This window comes from Thalassophryne amazonica, chromosome 18 (assembly GCF_902500255.1).
Source record: "Thalassophryne amazonica chromosome 18, fThaAma1.1, whole genome shotgun sequence".
Lineage (NCBI taxonomy): Eukaryota > Metazoa > Chordata > Actinopteri > Batrachoidiformes > Batrachoididae > Thalassophryne > Thalassophryne amazonica.
The window spans coordinates 17,215,430-17,229,901 of record NC_047120.1 but is presented as its reverse complement, the minus strand read 5'-3'; the positions used below and the strand labels follow the sequence as shown (position 1 = coordinate 17,229,901).

General features: G+C 39.4%; 1 protein-coding gene across 2 annotated transcripts in view; it reads right to left on the bottom strand.

Moving 5' to 3' along the window:
• gprc5c (G protein-coupled receptor, class C, group 5, member C) overlaps nt 1-14,472 on the bottom strand; it is a 45,989-nt gene that overhangs the window by 12,757 nt on the left and 18,760 nt on the right. For both annotated transcript variants that reach the window (XM_034194382.1, XM_034194383.1), the window contains exons 3-4: nt 8,069-8,160; nt 3,841-3,975 (exon numbers count right to left, since the gene is read on the bottom strand). In XM_034194382.1, coding sequence (XP_034050273.1) covers nt 3,841-3,975; nt 8,069-8,160 — 227 coding nt within the window. The remainder of the gene's footprint in view (nt 1-3,840; nt 3,976-8,068; nt 8,161-14,472) is intronic.

Genomic DNA, 14,472 nt, shown 5'->3' with positions numbered 1-14,472 from the left:
TCCTCAGAAAGAGAGTTTAGGTGCATTTGAGTGGAAAATAGTGTTAGTTGTTGACGCGTCGCGGAGGATCAGCTGTTTTAACGTGCAGATACGGAGCGGCTCAGCTCAGCTCTAAATAAAAAAAGTATAAAAATGTCTTTGTAAAGCTCAGTGCAGGTGTGCTGATCACCGTGCTTTAAGAGGAGACGACGAGTCGAGCAGCTGCAAAAAACCGTGGATGAAAAGCTCACAGCTCGCTTAAAGTGGGCAGTTCAGTCAAACCCCGACCTCCTGCCCACAGACCAAGTTTAATGCTGCTATCGACCCACAATGAAAAATAATAGTAACGCACAGTGACATGGAGAAGTAACTTTAATCTGATTACTGATTTGGAAAGATTAACGCGTTAGATTACTCGTTACTAAAAAAAGTGGTCAGATTAGAGTAACGCGTTACTAAGTAACGCGTTACCGGCATCACTGCTCTTCAGGCAGTCATCTTTATAAATCTCATTGGAAAGGCACCAAACAAAAGTTCCAGCATCATCACCTTGTCCAATGCAGATTCGAGATTCATCACTGAATATGACTTTCATCCAGTCATCCACAGTCCACAATTGCTTTTCCTTAGCCCATTGTAACCTTGTTTTTTTCTGTTTAGGTGTTAATGATGCCTTTCGTTTAGCTTTTCTGTATGTAAATCCCATTTCCTTTAGGCGGTTTCTTACAGTTCGGTCACAGACGTTGACTCCAGTTTCCTCCCATTCGTTCCTCATTTGTTTTGTTGTACATTTTTTGATTTTTGAGACATATGCTTTAAGTTTTCTGTCTTGACGCTTTGATGTCTTCCTTGGTCTACCAGTATGTTTGCCTTTAACAACCTTCCCATGTTGTTTGTATTTGGTCCAGAGTTTAGACACAGCTGACTGTGAACAACCAACATCTTTTGCAACATTGCGTGATGATTTACTCTCTTTTAAGAGTTTGATAATCCTCTCCTTTGTTTCAATTGACATCTCTCGTGTTGGTGCCCATGATTCATGTCAGTCCACTTGGTGCAACAGCTCTCCAAGGTGTGTTCCACTCCTTTTTAGATGCAGACTAACGAGCAGATCTGATATGATGCAGGTGTTAGTTTTGGGGATGAAAATTTACAGGGTGATTCCATAATTTTTTCCTCAGAATTGAGTGATTCCATATTTTTTTCCTCTGCTTGGTCTAAAAAAGTAACCGTTACTGACTGCCACAATCTTTTTTTCTTGATTTCTTATAGTGTTTCTTAAAGCCAGAAAGTTGCCATTGAAATGACTTTAGTTTTGTGTCATGTCTGTGATCTGCTTTTTTTCTACAAAATTAAACAACTGAATGAACATCCTCCGAGGCCGGTGATTCCATAATTTTTGCCAGGGGTTGTATATTATATAGTACCATATTTATTGTATATGTTATTTATTACCCTTAATATTTAAATATGTTATATATATGATGTCTTATCTTTCTTATGTCTTATTATTTATTATTATATATACTTTTTTCTTGAGCCGCTTGGGTGGGTAGGGAGAGTTCCCATGGGATAAAAAAGCTTTTCAACCTACCATCCCTGGTTCTCAAGACCAGGCACCTAAGTGGCTCTACTCTACTCCTTTCTACTCTTCTATTTTACTCTTCCTTTTTAGATATTTAGATATACCTTAGTATACTAGCATAGTTCCACCTTAGAATTGGAATATAATATATAAGATATACCTTACTGAATTTTCATGAACTGATTGTACTGTCTGTCTCTGGACACTGCCTTTGCTTAGTTCTCATGGACAGTATTGCAACATAGACTGATCCACTGTGTTTTTTTTTTTTTTTTACCTTGATCTGGTTTCTGGAACTGCCCCTGCCTAACCTCTCATTGACATGATTGCAAAGTGGACTGACCAACATTTTAACCGTACCTGATTAAAGAACTTTGGACTGACTTTACTGTTTATTTGGCACAGAATTTCATATTTGGCCTTAAATTTAAATTGGATTTTAGAAAAGCAGCATTAGTAATTTGGGGAAAACTTGGTACAAATATCTGAGCCACACTGTGAAACTGAACACTCAATTTTAATACAATAATTAAGTTAATGCAACTCAAACATTGAAAAAAATTATAGTCACTCATTTCCATTAATTAAACTAACTCAAAAATGAATTGTTATAACAACTCAGTTCCTTTAAGTGCATTTAAAGTTTTGGGGCATTTAAGCGTTGGTGATGTATTTCCAGTGCATTCCATTCACTCATTTTAATTGAGTTTATGTAACGGAGGCAAGCAGATGTCGCTGTGCAGATGTAGTTAGTAAACCTCACTCCCAACAGCTCAAAAGAATTCTCTGGTCACAAGGCCAGAGCTCTGGGTTTTAGCCTTCTGGTTAGAGAGTCCAACTTCCATGCCGGAGATCGTGAGTTCGCGTATTGAGGGGAGCAAATGGGTGGAGTCATAACAACACAGCGCAGAGTCAACAAGTAAACCAAATAATGCATCAAAAAATCTAATCCAAAATGTAATGCAAATTTTTTAGGCAGAAATTTGTCACTTTTTTTTTTTTTTAATTGAAAAACATAAACTACATTTACACAAGTTTAATTAACTATAAATTGTTAAGTTACTAAAACTTTAACAATTAAATTTTTGAAAATTATTTTATTTAAGTTGGCAAACTCAAATGGTTTAAGGCAATCGGTTTCCTCAAATGGTTTGATGTCAACTAACTCACTGAGTTTTACAGTGGAGTACACCCCATCATAAACCAAAATATCCTTTTCCCTATAACTTGTCATTGATCATCTTTGAAACTGAGGAGAATTTAAAGGGTTTGTGTGTGCTGGACAACGTGAAGAAACAAATTTAACATATGAGCTCCATATCAAAAGATGTAGGTCGCCATTCATTATAGTATGTTAAATGGTAAATGGACTGCATTATATAGCGCTTTTCCATCTGCATCAGATGCTCAAAGCGCTTTACACATTAATGCCTTACATTCACCCCGATGTGAGGCTGCTGCCATACAAGGCGCCCACTACACACTGGGAGCAACTAGGGGATTATGGACCTTGCCCAAAGGCCTTTATTGATTTTCTGGGCAGGCTGGGATTTGAACCAAGGATCCTCCGGTCTCAAGCCCAACACTTAACCACTAGACCATCACCCTCACCAATGTTTTTTTTTTTAGGTTAACTGCATAAACAGCTTCTATATAAATTGAGAGTACTTTTAGCCATTTATCTCAGTCATCTCAGTCAACAAATGGACACCATATTTAGTAATATTTTGACTAAATGTCAATGATATGAAGATGCTGCATACTGAATGAGCAGAAGAGACACGTATCTGCCTGAAGGACTAGTTGATAAAGATGTTTTTTGTAATGTACAAAATTTCCAGAGTGACCTCACAAGCCTAGAAAAGAATGTTTAATACCCAACTGGTGGGTTGCTATGAAATATTCCTTTGATGAAAATGACACTTGTAAGACTAAAAAATATTATAAAGGACCAAACAAACCACCACCAACAACAAAAATCAAGTTACTCAGGTATTTCCACCATTCACCAGCATTTTTGTGTGTTTAATGAAGTGGAAAAACTGTACACTCAGTCTGACATGCAAACAGGTGACGCAGACAGGAGACCTTGAAATCCACAAGGTTAAAAAAAAACACAGACAAAGAGGTGATTCAGAGTACACCTGTAGAAGACGTTGCTATGGATACAGCAGGAGCTTGGAGTATGGCATGCACCGAGGCAAGAAAGGAAAGCATTTGCAGGAGGGCATGTGGGTGACAGTAACATGAGGAGTAGTGATCAGAATATGACCTACGCTGTTTCCGTTTGTCTGTATGTACGCTGGATTCCCAATCTCGCTGTGCAGCGGTGGGGCGCTGCTCTCACTGTGGGCTGCATAGGCGGTAGAAGCTCGCGGTATGGTGGTGTTGCGTGTTGACTCTGCCAGGTGCTGAAAGAAGTGACAACATAAGCCAATTCAAAAAACATCCAAGAACTGAGAAAGGACATGGATATGCTACCTGCACCCCAAGGCCTGAGGCAGAATTCATTTACTAAACACAAAGATGTATGAACCAAATCAAAATACTCCCAAAGATCCATTAGCAAGTTTAACAGGGGCTTCATTAACTCTCTTAGGTTAAATTGTATATTTTGCCATGTTTCTATTCATAACTCAGTGCCAGAACATCACAGAGACTTCATGAAAACACTTCCCAAAACTCCAAAGTGTCACCTCTAGTTTCAATCCCTATTCTTTGCTTTACAGTCAATCCTAGATCTTGGACATAAGGATCTCTCTGTCTCTCTCTCTAAGTCCCTGTAATTAATTTTATTTTAAAGATTTACAGTACAGTTTCATTCCTATATATTACACTATTTTGTGAGTCAATGATCAACACAGTTTCTCCACATGAATAAAGGTGCATTGTCAATAAAGGTTTTAAATTTTTTTCTAAAAATCCATTTTTTTTTCATATTTACAGCCAAAATATTTCTACATGCAGTTTTGTAGACAAATATGTGACATATTCTGAAATCTGAGATTGTTGTGAACATTTTGATATGCAATACATGGGCATTACAAAAGAAAATGTAAAATCTCAGTGTGAACTGCTTCGTGATTATAGACTGCTGTGGTACCAAGAGTATGGTGTCGTACCAGTGGAGATTTTAGCCCTGGTACATCGCCCAACACCACTGCCCACCCGGAATAGGAGCACAGCATTTAAGAATATGTTCAAGTGTTCTTTCTGTCTTGCAGCACACATTGTTTTTTTGATGGTTATTTTTAGTCCAGTGACAAAATTAAATTCCATAAATCAGCCTTATGTGTGTTCTAACAGTTTGGGCAGTGATACTTTTGAGTCCAACCAGACTTTTTTTTTTAAATTATTATTATTGTCATTATCAAAGATGATTAAAGTGTAAGAGACACAAAATTTATTTTTCCAAACACTCAAAAATTCTGCTCAGGTATGCAAACATAAGTATGAATATATGGGTACAGGCTATTGAAATTTATGGGTAAATATTCATATACATTTACCGTGACACGCTCACTGTGAGCTACCTTTCTTTAATCACTGTTGATCCAGACCACAGCGCTGACTGTGACGTAACAAGTTCTCCCTACACACTCTGACTCAGTGTGACACGTCACAGAGCGTCAGCAGTGAGAAAGAATTTAGCCTCTTTTTTCTTGATGAAGAGACTGATTTCGACTTCACACACAGGGACATGACTCATTCAGACTGTGAGCGGTCCAGGGTCTGTGACATATCAGTCAGATTCAAAAGGGCCCCTTCACACATAGTGCGAAGTTTGGAAGAAGTGCACATGATGCAGGAATTATGTGCAAACCATGTAATGTCGTCCCTGTTGCCAACGCCTCGTACACCTGTTGCTACAATTATTTGTGCACCTGAAAGACAAAGTGTGCACTGTGCGAACGCATCACACCCTCTCGTGGCAGGTGTCAGCCAAATTCCAGGTGACATGCACGAACCCCTAACACTGCTCGAATGGCACTTAGAAAATGTGTGGCCAGTCGCACTCTTGGCACGACAACAGACTGCAGACAATCACTGTCGTACTGCTGTGAAATATGTCTAAGTTCCCCATGAGTATGACTGTGAAACACACTGGCACGTGGGTGTGTGCGCTCCACTCACTCATGGGATGCGTGGCTTCCAAAAGAAGCAGCTATGGTGATCTGTCATTCTGAACATTCCAGCTACACAACACCTACTGTGTTTGGACAGACATGGACTAACAACTGTCCACTGTGAGGCGCGTGTGTCTGATTGCTGTATTTATGTGGACACAAATAAAACATATCGCCGTGGTGGCGGCCAGCTGCAGCGAGCGAGTGTGCTTACGGAGTGGACAATGACAGCCCTGCCAGGTTGAAACGTACCGTCAGATCAGAACACGCATGGGGCGATGTGACCGTCATGTCACCCACGTGAGCTCTGTTCCACATGATGTGGTGTCTGTACAATGGCGTGCCACCCACAAGACACGTGTGTCAGGCAGAACACACACGTGGTTGACTGGACGCACTGGACCAGTAGATGTGGACATCAGAGCACACTGCTTCTCATTCATGTCATTTCATGACTGTATGTCTGTGACAATGGGTCATCACCAGAGGAAAAGATGGATCATATTTGCTATTGCTCGCTTGATAAATGTGGTGTTTTATATGGTGTGGGATTTTAATTGTTTTTTTTTTTGTAATACTTCCATGTCCTTCCTGATATGAGGCAGCTTACCGCAGCTTTCAAAGAACAGCTCCGTAGCTCGGTGGAAAAGTCGCTGACTGTGGATCAGAGATTTTGAAGGCACGAGTTCGGCATATGGGGTAGTGTGATTTTTTCTTTTTTTTTTATTTATTCCACATAAGTGGCGTGATGTGGTTCCACATGTACCAGCTGATTTTTATTTTTTCCACATAAGCGGCGACATGTGCTGACCTGGCACTGTTCCTGCTTGACAGATTTTCTAGACCACGGCACATGCACAAACTCTTGCACTGGGTCGTTGATGCCTGCCCATCGCTGCGATGCTTCGTGCGCTAATTTCGAACTGTTTTGCGCTGTTTCGTCGTTTTTTTTTTTTTTCTGTCCAAACTTCCCAGTATGTGTGAAGGGGCCATATTTACTGCAATTCCAAACTCTTCCTGAGGTCATCTGACAGTCCTCAAGTCACCGCTATAGTGTACGCTGTACTTAATTAGATCTCATTAATCTGGAGTTTGAAGCCGATTGTGCTGATAAAAGATGTATCCTTTAGAAATTTAACAAGATGCATAGTGCAGCAGAAGCTGAAACAATCCTGCAGATGGTGATACAAGCACAAACATCGGCACAAATTGTCATTAGACATTACTCTTTTGAAAAACCGACTAGCTACTTGAATTTTCAATCAGCGGCAAGGTAAGGGTCAATTTGAAGAATTACACAGGGGTCAAAGTTAAAAATGCTCCAATCAAATTGAAAACTACACTACATTATTTGTCTGATCATAACAATTCCAAAAAGGTATAGTTTGGAGTATCTATGACTGAATGTTATGGAGTTATGGGGTAAAAACAGCAAAAATGATAACAAAGGTCAGTTTGTACAGGGGTCAAAAGCTAAAGTTGCTCCAATTTTGGTAAAACGTGATGCAAATTATTGGTGAGCTAATAGGATTAATAAATGGAATAGTTTTGACTGTGTTGAATACTTGGTTTCCAAAGTAAAGGTCAAACAAGGTCAACATCCATTGGATTCTATGACATGTCGCATATGTTACTCTGTAACATGATAACTAAGCATGATACTTGGTCCAACTATTTCGTTTTAAAACCCTATTAACTCAACTAATAATTTGCATCATTGTTTACCGGAACTAGAGCAACTTTAAATTTTTTACCCCTGGACAAACTGAAAATGACCTTTGTTTTTACCCCATAACTCCATAACATTCAGTCATAGATGGTCCAAACTATACCTTTTTGGAATCGTTATGATCAGACAAATAATGTAGTGTAGTTTTCAATATGATTAGAGTGTCTTTTTGTTTTGACCCCTGTGTAATTCTTCAACTGACCCCTACCTGGCCGCCTATTGAAAATTCAAGTGGCTCGTCAGTTTTTTTCAAAAGAGTAATGTGTAAGGTGTATTTGTGGCTAATTTGATGCTCGTATCACCATTTGCAGGATTTTGCTCTAAATATTCTCTTAGCACTGTCATTGTGTGTTGTGATGGCTCTATCCAGAAATATGCTTTTGCACCAGATCCAGGTGTGATTATATTACATTCAGTTCACAAAGATTTAACTACTGTGTTTGTCCACACAGGGAAGAATGATTTAAAGCCAAGAGATCAAGCTCTGCCTTCTGCATGAAGTACTCATGGTTGTGGAGGGATGATGTGTACACATTTTAAAATAAAAATATTCTATATAACACTAATAATATGGACAGATTTTATTGAAGAATGACTGTATTTTTTGCACCTTTAACAGCGTGTGCGACATCAGACAACTTTACTCACCGCTTTGGTGATGAGAGCCAGCTCAGTGGGCTGATAGACTGAACTACGGACCTGACCACTGTACCCGCTGTACGGGGACATGGGTTTGGACCCTGCAGTACAAGTAAACACAAGTCATTACTTTGGCAAAAAAAAAAAAACAAGTTGTCCGTTCTGATATTTAGTAGATTGGCAGGATTTGTTGCTTAGACAGACTTTGTAATTTTTAGGGGTCATACTGTGCAAATGTTTTATCCACAGTGACATATGGTTATAGCTCCATGTTGCATATCCTCAAAGCTCCACAGTTCTCTGTGTGTGTGTGCCATCAGTCTTGTATAAAGTACCTCATAGTGAAACTTGAGTGAAAGTACAAGTATCGTTCCATAAAATTACTTTGGGAAAAGTTAAAGTCTCTTGAATAAAATTCTTAAAGTATCTGACATTTACTGTACTAAAATATCAAAATTAAATTTCTCATATAAAATGTTGTTGTTCATTCGGCTGCTCCCGTTTTTTTGTTCGAGGTCGCCACAGCGGATAGAGCCAGATCTGCATTAGTAATTGGCGCAAGTTTCATGCCGGATGCCCTTGCTGACACAACTCCAGTTTTACCTGGACAAAACTCACACAGCCGCTGGTGTTCCAAAGTGGTCTCCCATCCACATACTAACCAGACCCTGCTCTGCTTAACTTCTGAGATCTGACAGGATCAGGCTGACACAGAGCAGACCGGCTGTGCAAATTTCTCATATAAAATGTACTTTTAAGTAAAAGTAAAATCCAAAATGAGTGGATAGTGAAACAGTGACATGAAAAGAAAGTCAGTGTGGTGTCTGGATAAATCAGGAGGGGGCCTCAGCCCCTATAAAAGGCTGGAACCGCCTCTGGCGGAGCAGTTGGTGGATGAGTGAGCAACAGGTGGATGTACAGTAGTGTTCAGAATAATAGTAGTGCTGTGTGACTAAAAAGATTAATCCAGGTGTTGAGTATATTTCTTATTGTTACATGGGAAACAAGGTACCAGTAGATTCAGTAGATTCTCACAAATCCAACAAGACCAAGCATTCATGATATGCACACTCTTAAGGCTATGAAATTGGGCTGTTAGTAAAAAAAGTAGAAAAGGGGTGTTCACAATAATAGTAGCATCTGCTGTTGACACTACAAACTCAAAACTATTATGTTCAAACTGCTTTTTTAGCAATCCTGTGAATCACTAAACTAGTATTTAGTTGTATAACCACAGTTTTTCATGATTTCTTCACATCTGCCAGGCATTAATTTTGTTGGTTTGGAACCAAGATTTTGCTCATTTACTAGGTGCTTGGGGTCATTGTCTTGTTGAAACACCCATTTCAAGGGCATGTCCTCTCAGCTAAGGCAACATGACCTCAAGTATTTTGACATATCCAAACTGATCCCTGATACCTGGTATGCGATATATTGGCCCAACACCATAGTAGGAGAAACATGCCCATATCATGATGCTTGCACCACCATGCTTCACTGTCTTCACTGTGAACTGTGGCTTGAATTCAGAGTTGGGGGGTCATCTCACAAACTGCTGCAGCCCTTGGACCCAAAAAGAACAATTTTACTCTCATCAGTCCACAAATATTCCTCCATTTCTCTTTAGGCAAATTGTAACCTCTTCTGCACATGTCTTTTATTTAACAGAGGGACTTTGCGGGGGATTCTTGCAAATAAATTAGCTTCACACAGGCATCTTCTAACCGTCACAGCACTTACAGGTAACTCCAGACTGTCTTTGATCATCCGGAGCTGATCAATGGGTGAGCCTTTGCCATTCTGGTTATTCTTCTATCCATTTTGATGGTTGTTTTCCATTTTCTTCCACATGTCTCTGGTTTTTTGGTCCATTTTAAAGCATTGGAGATCATTGTAGATGAACAGCCTATAATTTTTTTGCACCTGCATATACGTTTTCCCGTCTTCAATCAACTTTTAATCAAACTACGCTGTTCTTCTGAACAATGTCTTGAACGTCCCATTTTCTCAGGCTTTCAAAGAGAAAAGCATGTTCAACAGGTGCTGGCTTCATCCTTGAATAGGGGACACCTGATTCACACCTGTTTGTTCCACAAAATTGAAGAACGCACTGACTGAATGCCACACTACTATTATTGTGAACACCACCTTTTCTAGTTTTTTGTTTTACTAATAGCCCAATTTCATAGCCTTAAGAGTGTGCATATCATGAATGCTTGGTCTTGTTGGATTTGTGAGAATCTATTGAATCTACTGGTACCTTGTTTCCCATGTAACAATAAGAAATATACTCAAAACCTGGATTAATCTTTTTAGTCACATAGCACTACTATTATTCTGAACACTACTGTATGAGCTGTTAAGAAAGATGCCATTCTTTTTCCTGGAAGACCCACACACACTTTTCTGTTAAACACACAACCTGGTTTCATGGCAAGTCGTGATTCAGCAGCATGAAATATACATTAATCTATTGGTTCGTCATATTGTGACGAAAAGTGCCTCATTTTCGTCACTGCAGCACGGTTTCATTCTAATTCATACCATGATGGCTTCACAAAATTAAAAATGAAGCAGGGGGGTCGGGGTGGTTATCATTAGGGTGGGGGGAAAGAGTAAGATTAGGTTATGGTTAAGGTTAGTGTCAGGGGTAGGAGTAGGGTTTAGTAATAGTGAGTTAAAAAAAACCCTGTCATGAAAATTTGACTCATTTCGTGACAGGAGCATGAAAAAAAATGTAAGACTGGCTGTAAACACAACAGCCAGGCTCTTGTGAAACAGACCAGTCATTTATAGCTACACAGCTGTGCCAATTAAGAAAAGTAAAAAAAAAGTGTCACCACCACCAACCACTGCAAAGCAACCAAAACCCAGTTCTCTTTGCACTCTTGAATCCAAAATGCTGCACCGTTTTTACGGAGCACTTCTCCACAAACATTTCAAGTAAAATAAATGAAACAAAACAACCATGCTGGCCAGTGTTAGTACTGAAGTTTTCGTGCGCTGAACTTCAGCGTGAGCCGATCTGTATTTTTGTGTGTGTGCATCAGCGTGTGCGCTTTGGAGTCCAAAGCGCAGATGGTTTTCACCCTCCACAGTCTTCCTGTTCCTCAGCAGGGGTGCAGAGTCAAACTGTCATCTTTTATATTTTTTTGTTTTTTAACTTGTTTTATGTCAAAGACAACACTTTATGCTGCAGGGCTGGAAGGCGTTGCGCTCTGACTTGACTTTCACCTCTGCAAACAGCCATTGTCCAATAAAATTTTCTTCTACTTTTATATTGTAGTAACGAGTAATGAAGATGTTTAAGAGAAATGTATCGGAGTAAAAGTAAACATTTACTGAGGAAATGTAGTGGAGTTAATTGAAAGTCACCAAAAATGTAAATAATGTAAAGTACAGATACGTCAAAATTCTACTTAAGTACAGTAATAAAGTATTTCTACTTTGTTACAATACAACACTGGTGTGCATGTAGAAACTCCCCTGGTACAAAAACTGAACTGGCAACAAAGCAACAAGTTTTAAAAAATTGACAAAAAAAAAAAAAAGGGAAAATTTCAAAACTGGATTTAATGTCAAACACATGAAAATGTGGTGATTTGTCACAATATAGCCTCTTAAATTATTATCTTATTGGATCTAAGACCATTTATTTTTTAAATCTGTCAATTGAACATTAAAATCTTAACAAAAAAACATCATGAATCAAATATTTTTAGACTGTTTTAAACCTGTCCAGCTCCATGAGTCTGTTTAATTAACAATCGTTAGTGTGAACAAACTCCCACATTTAAGATTTCACAATGACAGTTACTAAAGAAAGTTAAATTTGTTTTATTGCTTACAGTAAGAGAAGTTAATTAGTGCACAGTTGATGCGCTGATAGTGTTACTTTCTTTTCCGTTCTTCAAAAAATTTTATAAATAATCCTCTGGTCTGGTGCTGTTTTAAACAGTGCAAAAAACATTTCCAAAGGCACAGAGATCTAACCCAGTTATTGCTCTCAAAAACAGTCTATTTACAGACCAAATCACTCACATCAAATAAAATGGAACAAATCAAATCAATTTTATTTATATAGCGCCAAATCACAAAAAACAGTTGCCCCAAGGCGCTTTATATTGTAAGGCAAAAGCCATACAATAATTACAGAAAAACCCCAGTGGTCAAACGACCCCCCTATGAGCAAGCACTTGGCGACAGTGGGAAGGAAAAACTCCCTTTTACAAGAAGAAACCTCCAGCAGAACCAGGCTCAGGGAGGGGCAGTCTTCTGCTGGGACTGGTTGGGGCTGAGGGGAGAGAATCAGGAAAAAGACATGCTGTGGAGGGGAGCAGAGATCAATCACTAATGATTAAATGCAGAGTGGTGCATACAGAGCAAAAAGAGGTGAATAAAAAGAAACACTGGGTGCATCTTGGGAAACCCCCCAGCAGTCTAAGTCTATAGCAGCATAACTAAGGGATTGTTCAGGGTCACCTGATCCAGCCCTAACTATAAGCTTTAGCAAAAAGGAAAGTTTTAAGCTTAATCTTAAAAGTAGAGAGGGTGTCTGTCTCCCTGCAGTCTGAGAGTGAAGTGCTCTATTGGGTTGATATGGTACTAAGACGTCCCTAAGATAAGATGGGACCTGATTATTCAAAACCTTATAAGTAAGAAGAATTTTAAATTCTATTCTGGAATTAACAGGGAGCCAATGAAGAGAGGCCAATATGGGTGAGATATGCTCTCTCCTTCTAGTCCCTGTCAGTACTCTAGCTGCAGCATTTTGAATTAACTGAAGGCTTTTCAGGGAACTGTTAGGACAACCTGATAATAATGAATTACAATAGTCCAGCCTAGAGGAAATAAATGCATGAAATAAATGCATGAATTAGTTTTCAGCATCACTCTGAGACAAGACCTAACTTTAGAGATATTGCGCAAATGCAGAAAAGAAGTCCTACATATTTGCTTAATATGCGCATTGAAGGACATATCCTGATCAACAACACTGATAAAAACAAACAAACAAATAAACAACAACAACAACAACAACAACAAAAATGACTGAAATTTTCATTTCACCGTATACAAATTGGTCACACGTCGTACTGGTTGAACAATGACTTTAGCCTGTACAAAATATGGGAAAACCGTATAGATTGACAGGCATGAATAACACTAAACCATCATCATTCATTGTTGTTCCCAAATTATTTTTTATTAGTTTAAACACTGAAAAGTTGCTTTGTAGAGGACAGATCGGGTTTTGAAACACTACTCTGATTGAACAAATTGATTGACAGCTCTGCTGGGGGTGGCCAATCAGATTCCAGGGGTAGCCGGTGCCACCCTCAGCCACCCCAGTGGCCACACTCCTGGGGGGTGCTTAGTCTTATCTGATATTTTGGGGATGTGACTAAGTCCTTTGGCATCTCCCTTGTTTTTCCACTCGGGGTCGCCACAGTACATCTCGAGTTGGCATAGGTTTTATGCCGGATGCCCTTCCTGAAGCAACTTCATATTGGGATATTGGGGAATGGTCAAGGTTTGGGTTTGAACCAGGAACCTTCTGCAATGCAAGTAAGCACTTGCATTGCAGAAGGTCATCTTATTAAAATCACATCCTGAACATCACCTTCTACTTCTGATTCCCATCAGAAACGTCACAGCTGGTGTTTGCTGCAAGTAAGCACTTGCATTGCAGAAAGTAAGTCCCTTCAGCTCCTCCCTTGTTTGCACTCGGAGTTGCCACAGCAAATCCAAGGTGGATCTGTGTGTTGAAATGTCACGAGTTTTATGCCAGAATTCCTTCCTGACACAACTCCACATTACATGGAAAAATGTGGTAGGGGTGGGGTTTGAACTGGGAACCTTCTGCAGTGAAACCAAGTGCACTAACCACTTGTCCACCATGTGGGAGTCATGACTAATACAGAGGCGGGATTCAGGAGGTTTCTGCACAGTAATCTGCATTCACAATATTTGCTGAATCTGGTGCGCCATGTCCATACTAGACAATGGTTGTAAAAAAAGGATGACATATTTAATGGCCCCTTCACACATACAATGTTGGGCAAAAGAAGCAGGAACTGGCCAAAAAAGAGTGATATAAACTGAAATGGTGAACTGTGAAAAATTTCACCTGCTGTTGGGAGGGACACTTGGTCAAACAGGCGTGAATGATCTACTGGTGACTTTTTGTGCGCACTCATGTGTGGGTGCATGAACACAGTGCAAGCATGTGGAAAGTGCGGCACCACATCGCGCTTCCACAGCAGCAGAGCAATTAGATGCTGGACATATATAAATAAATCAATGACAATATGTAAGCACAAAATAATGTTTGAGCACAGATTCAGAACATTATAGGAACAATGAATGGACTGTTTAAATGTAACACAATCATGTTCCTGGTCATGAATCTG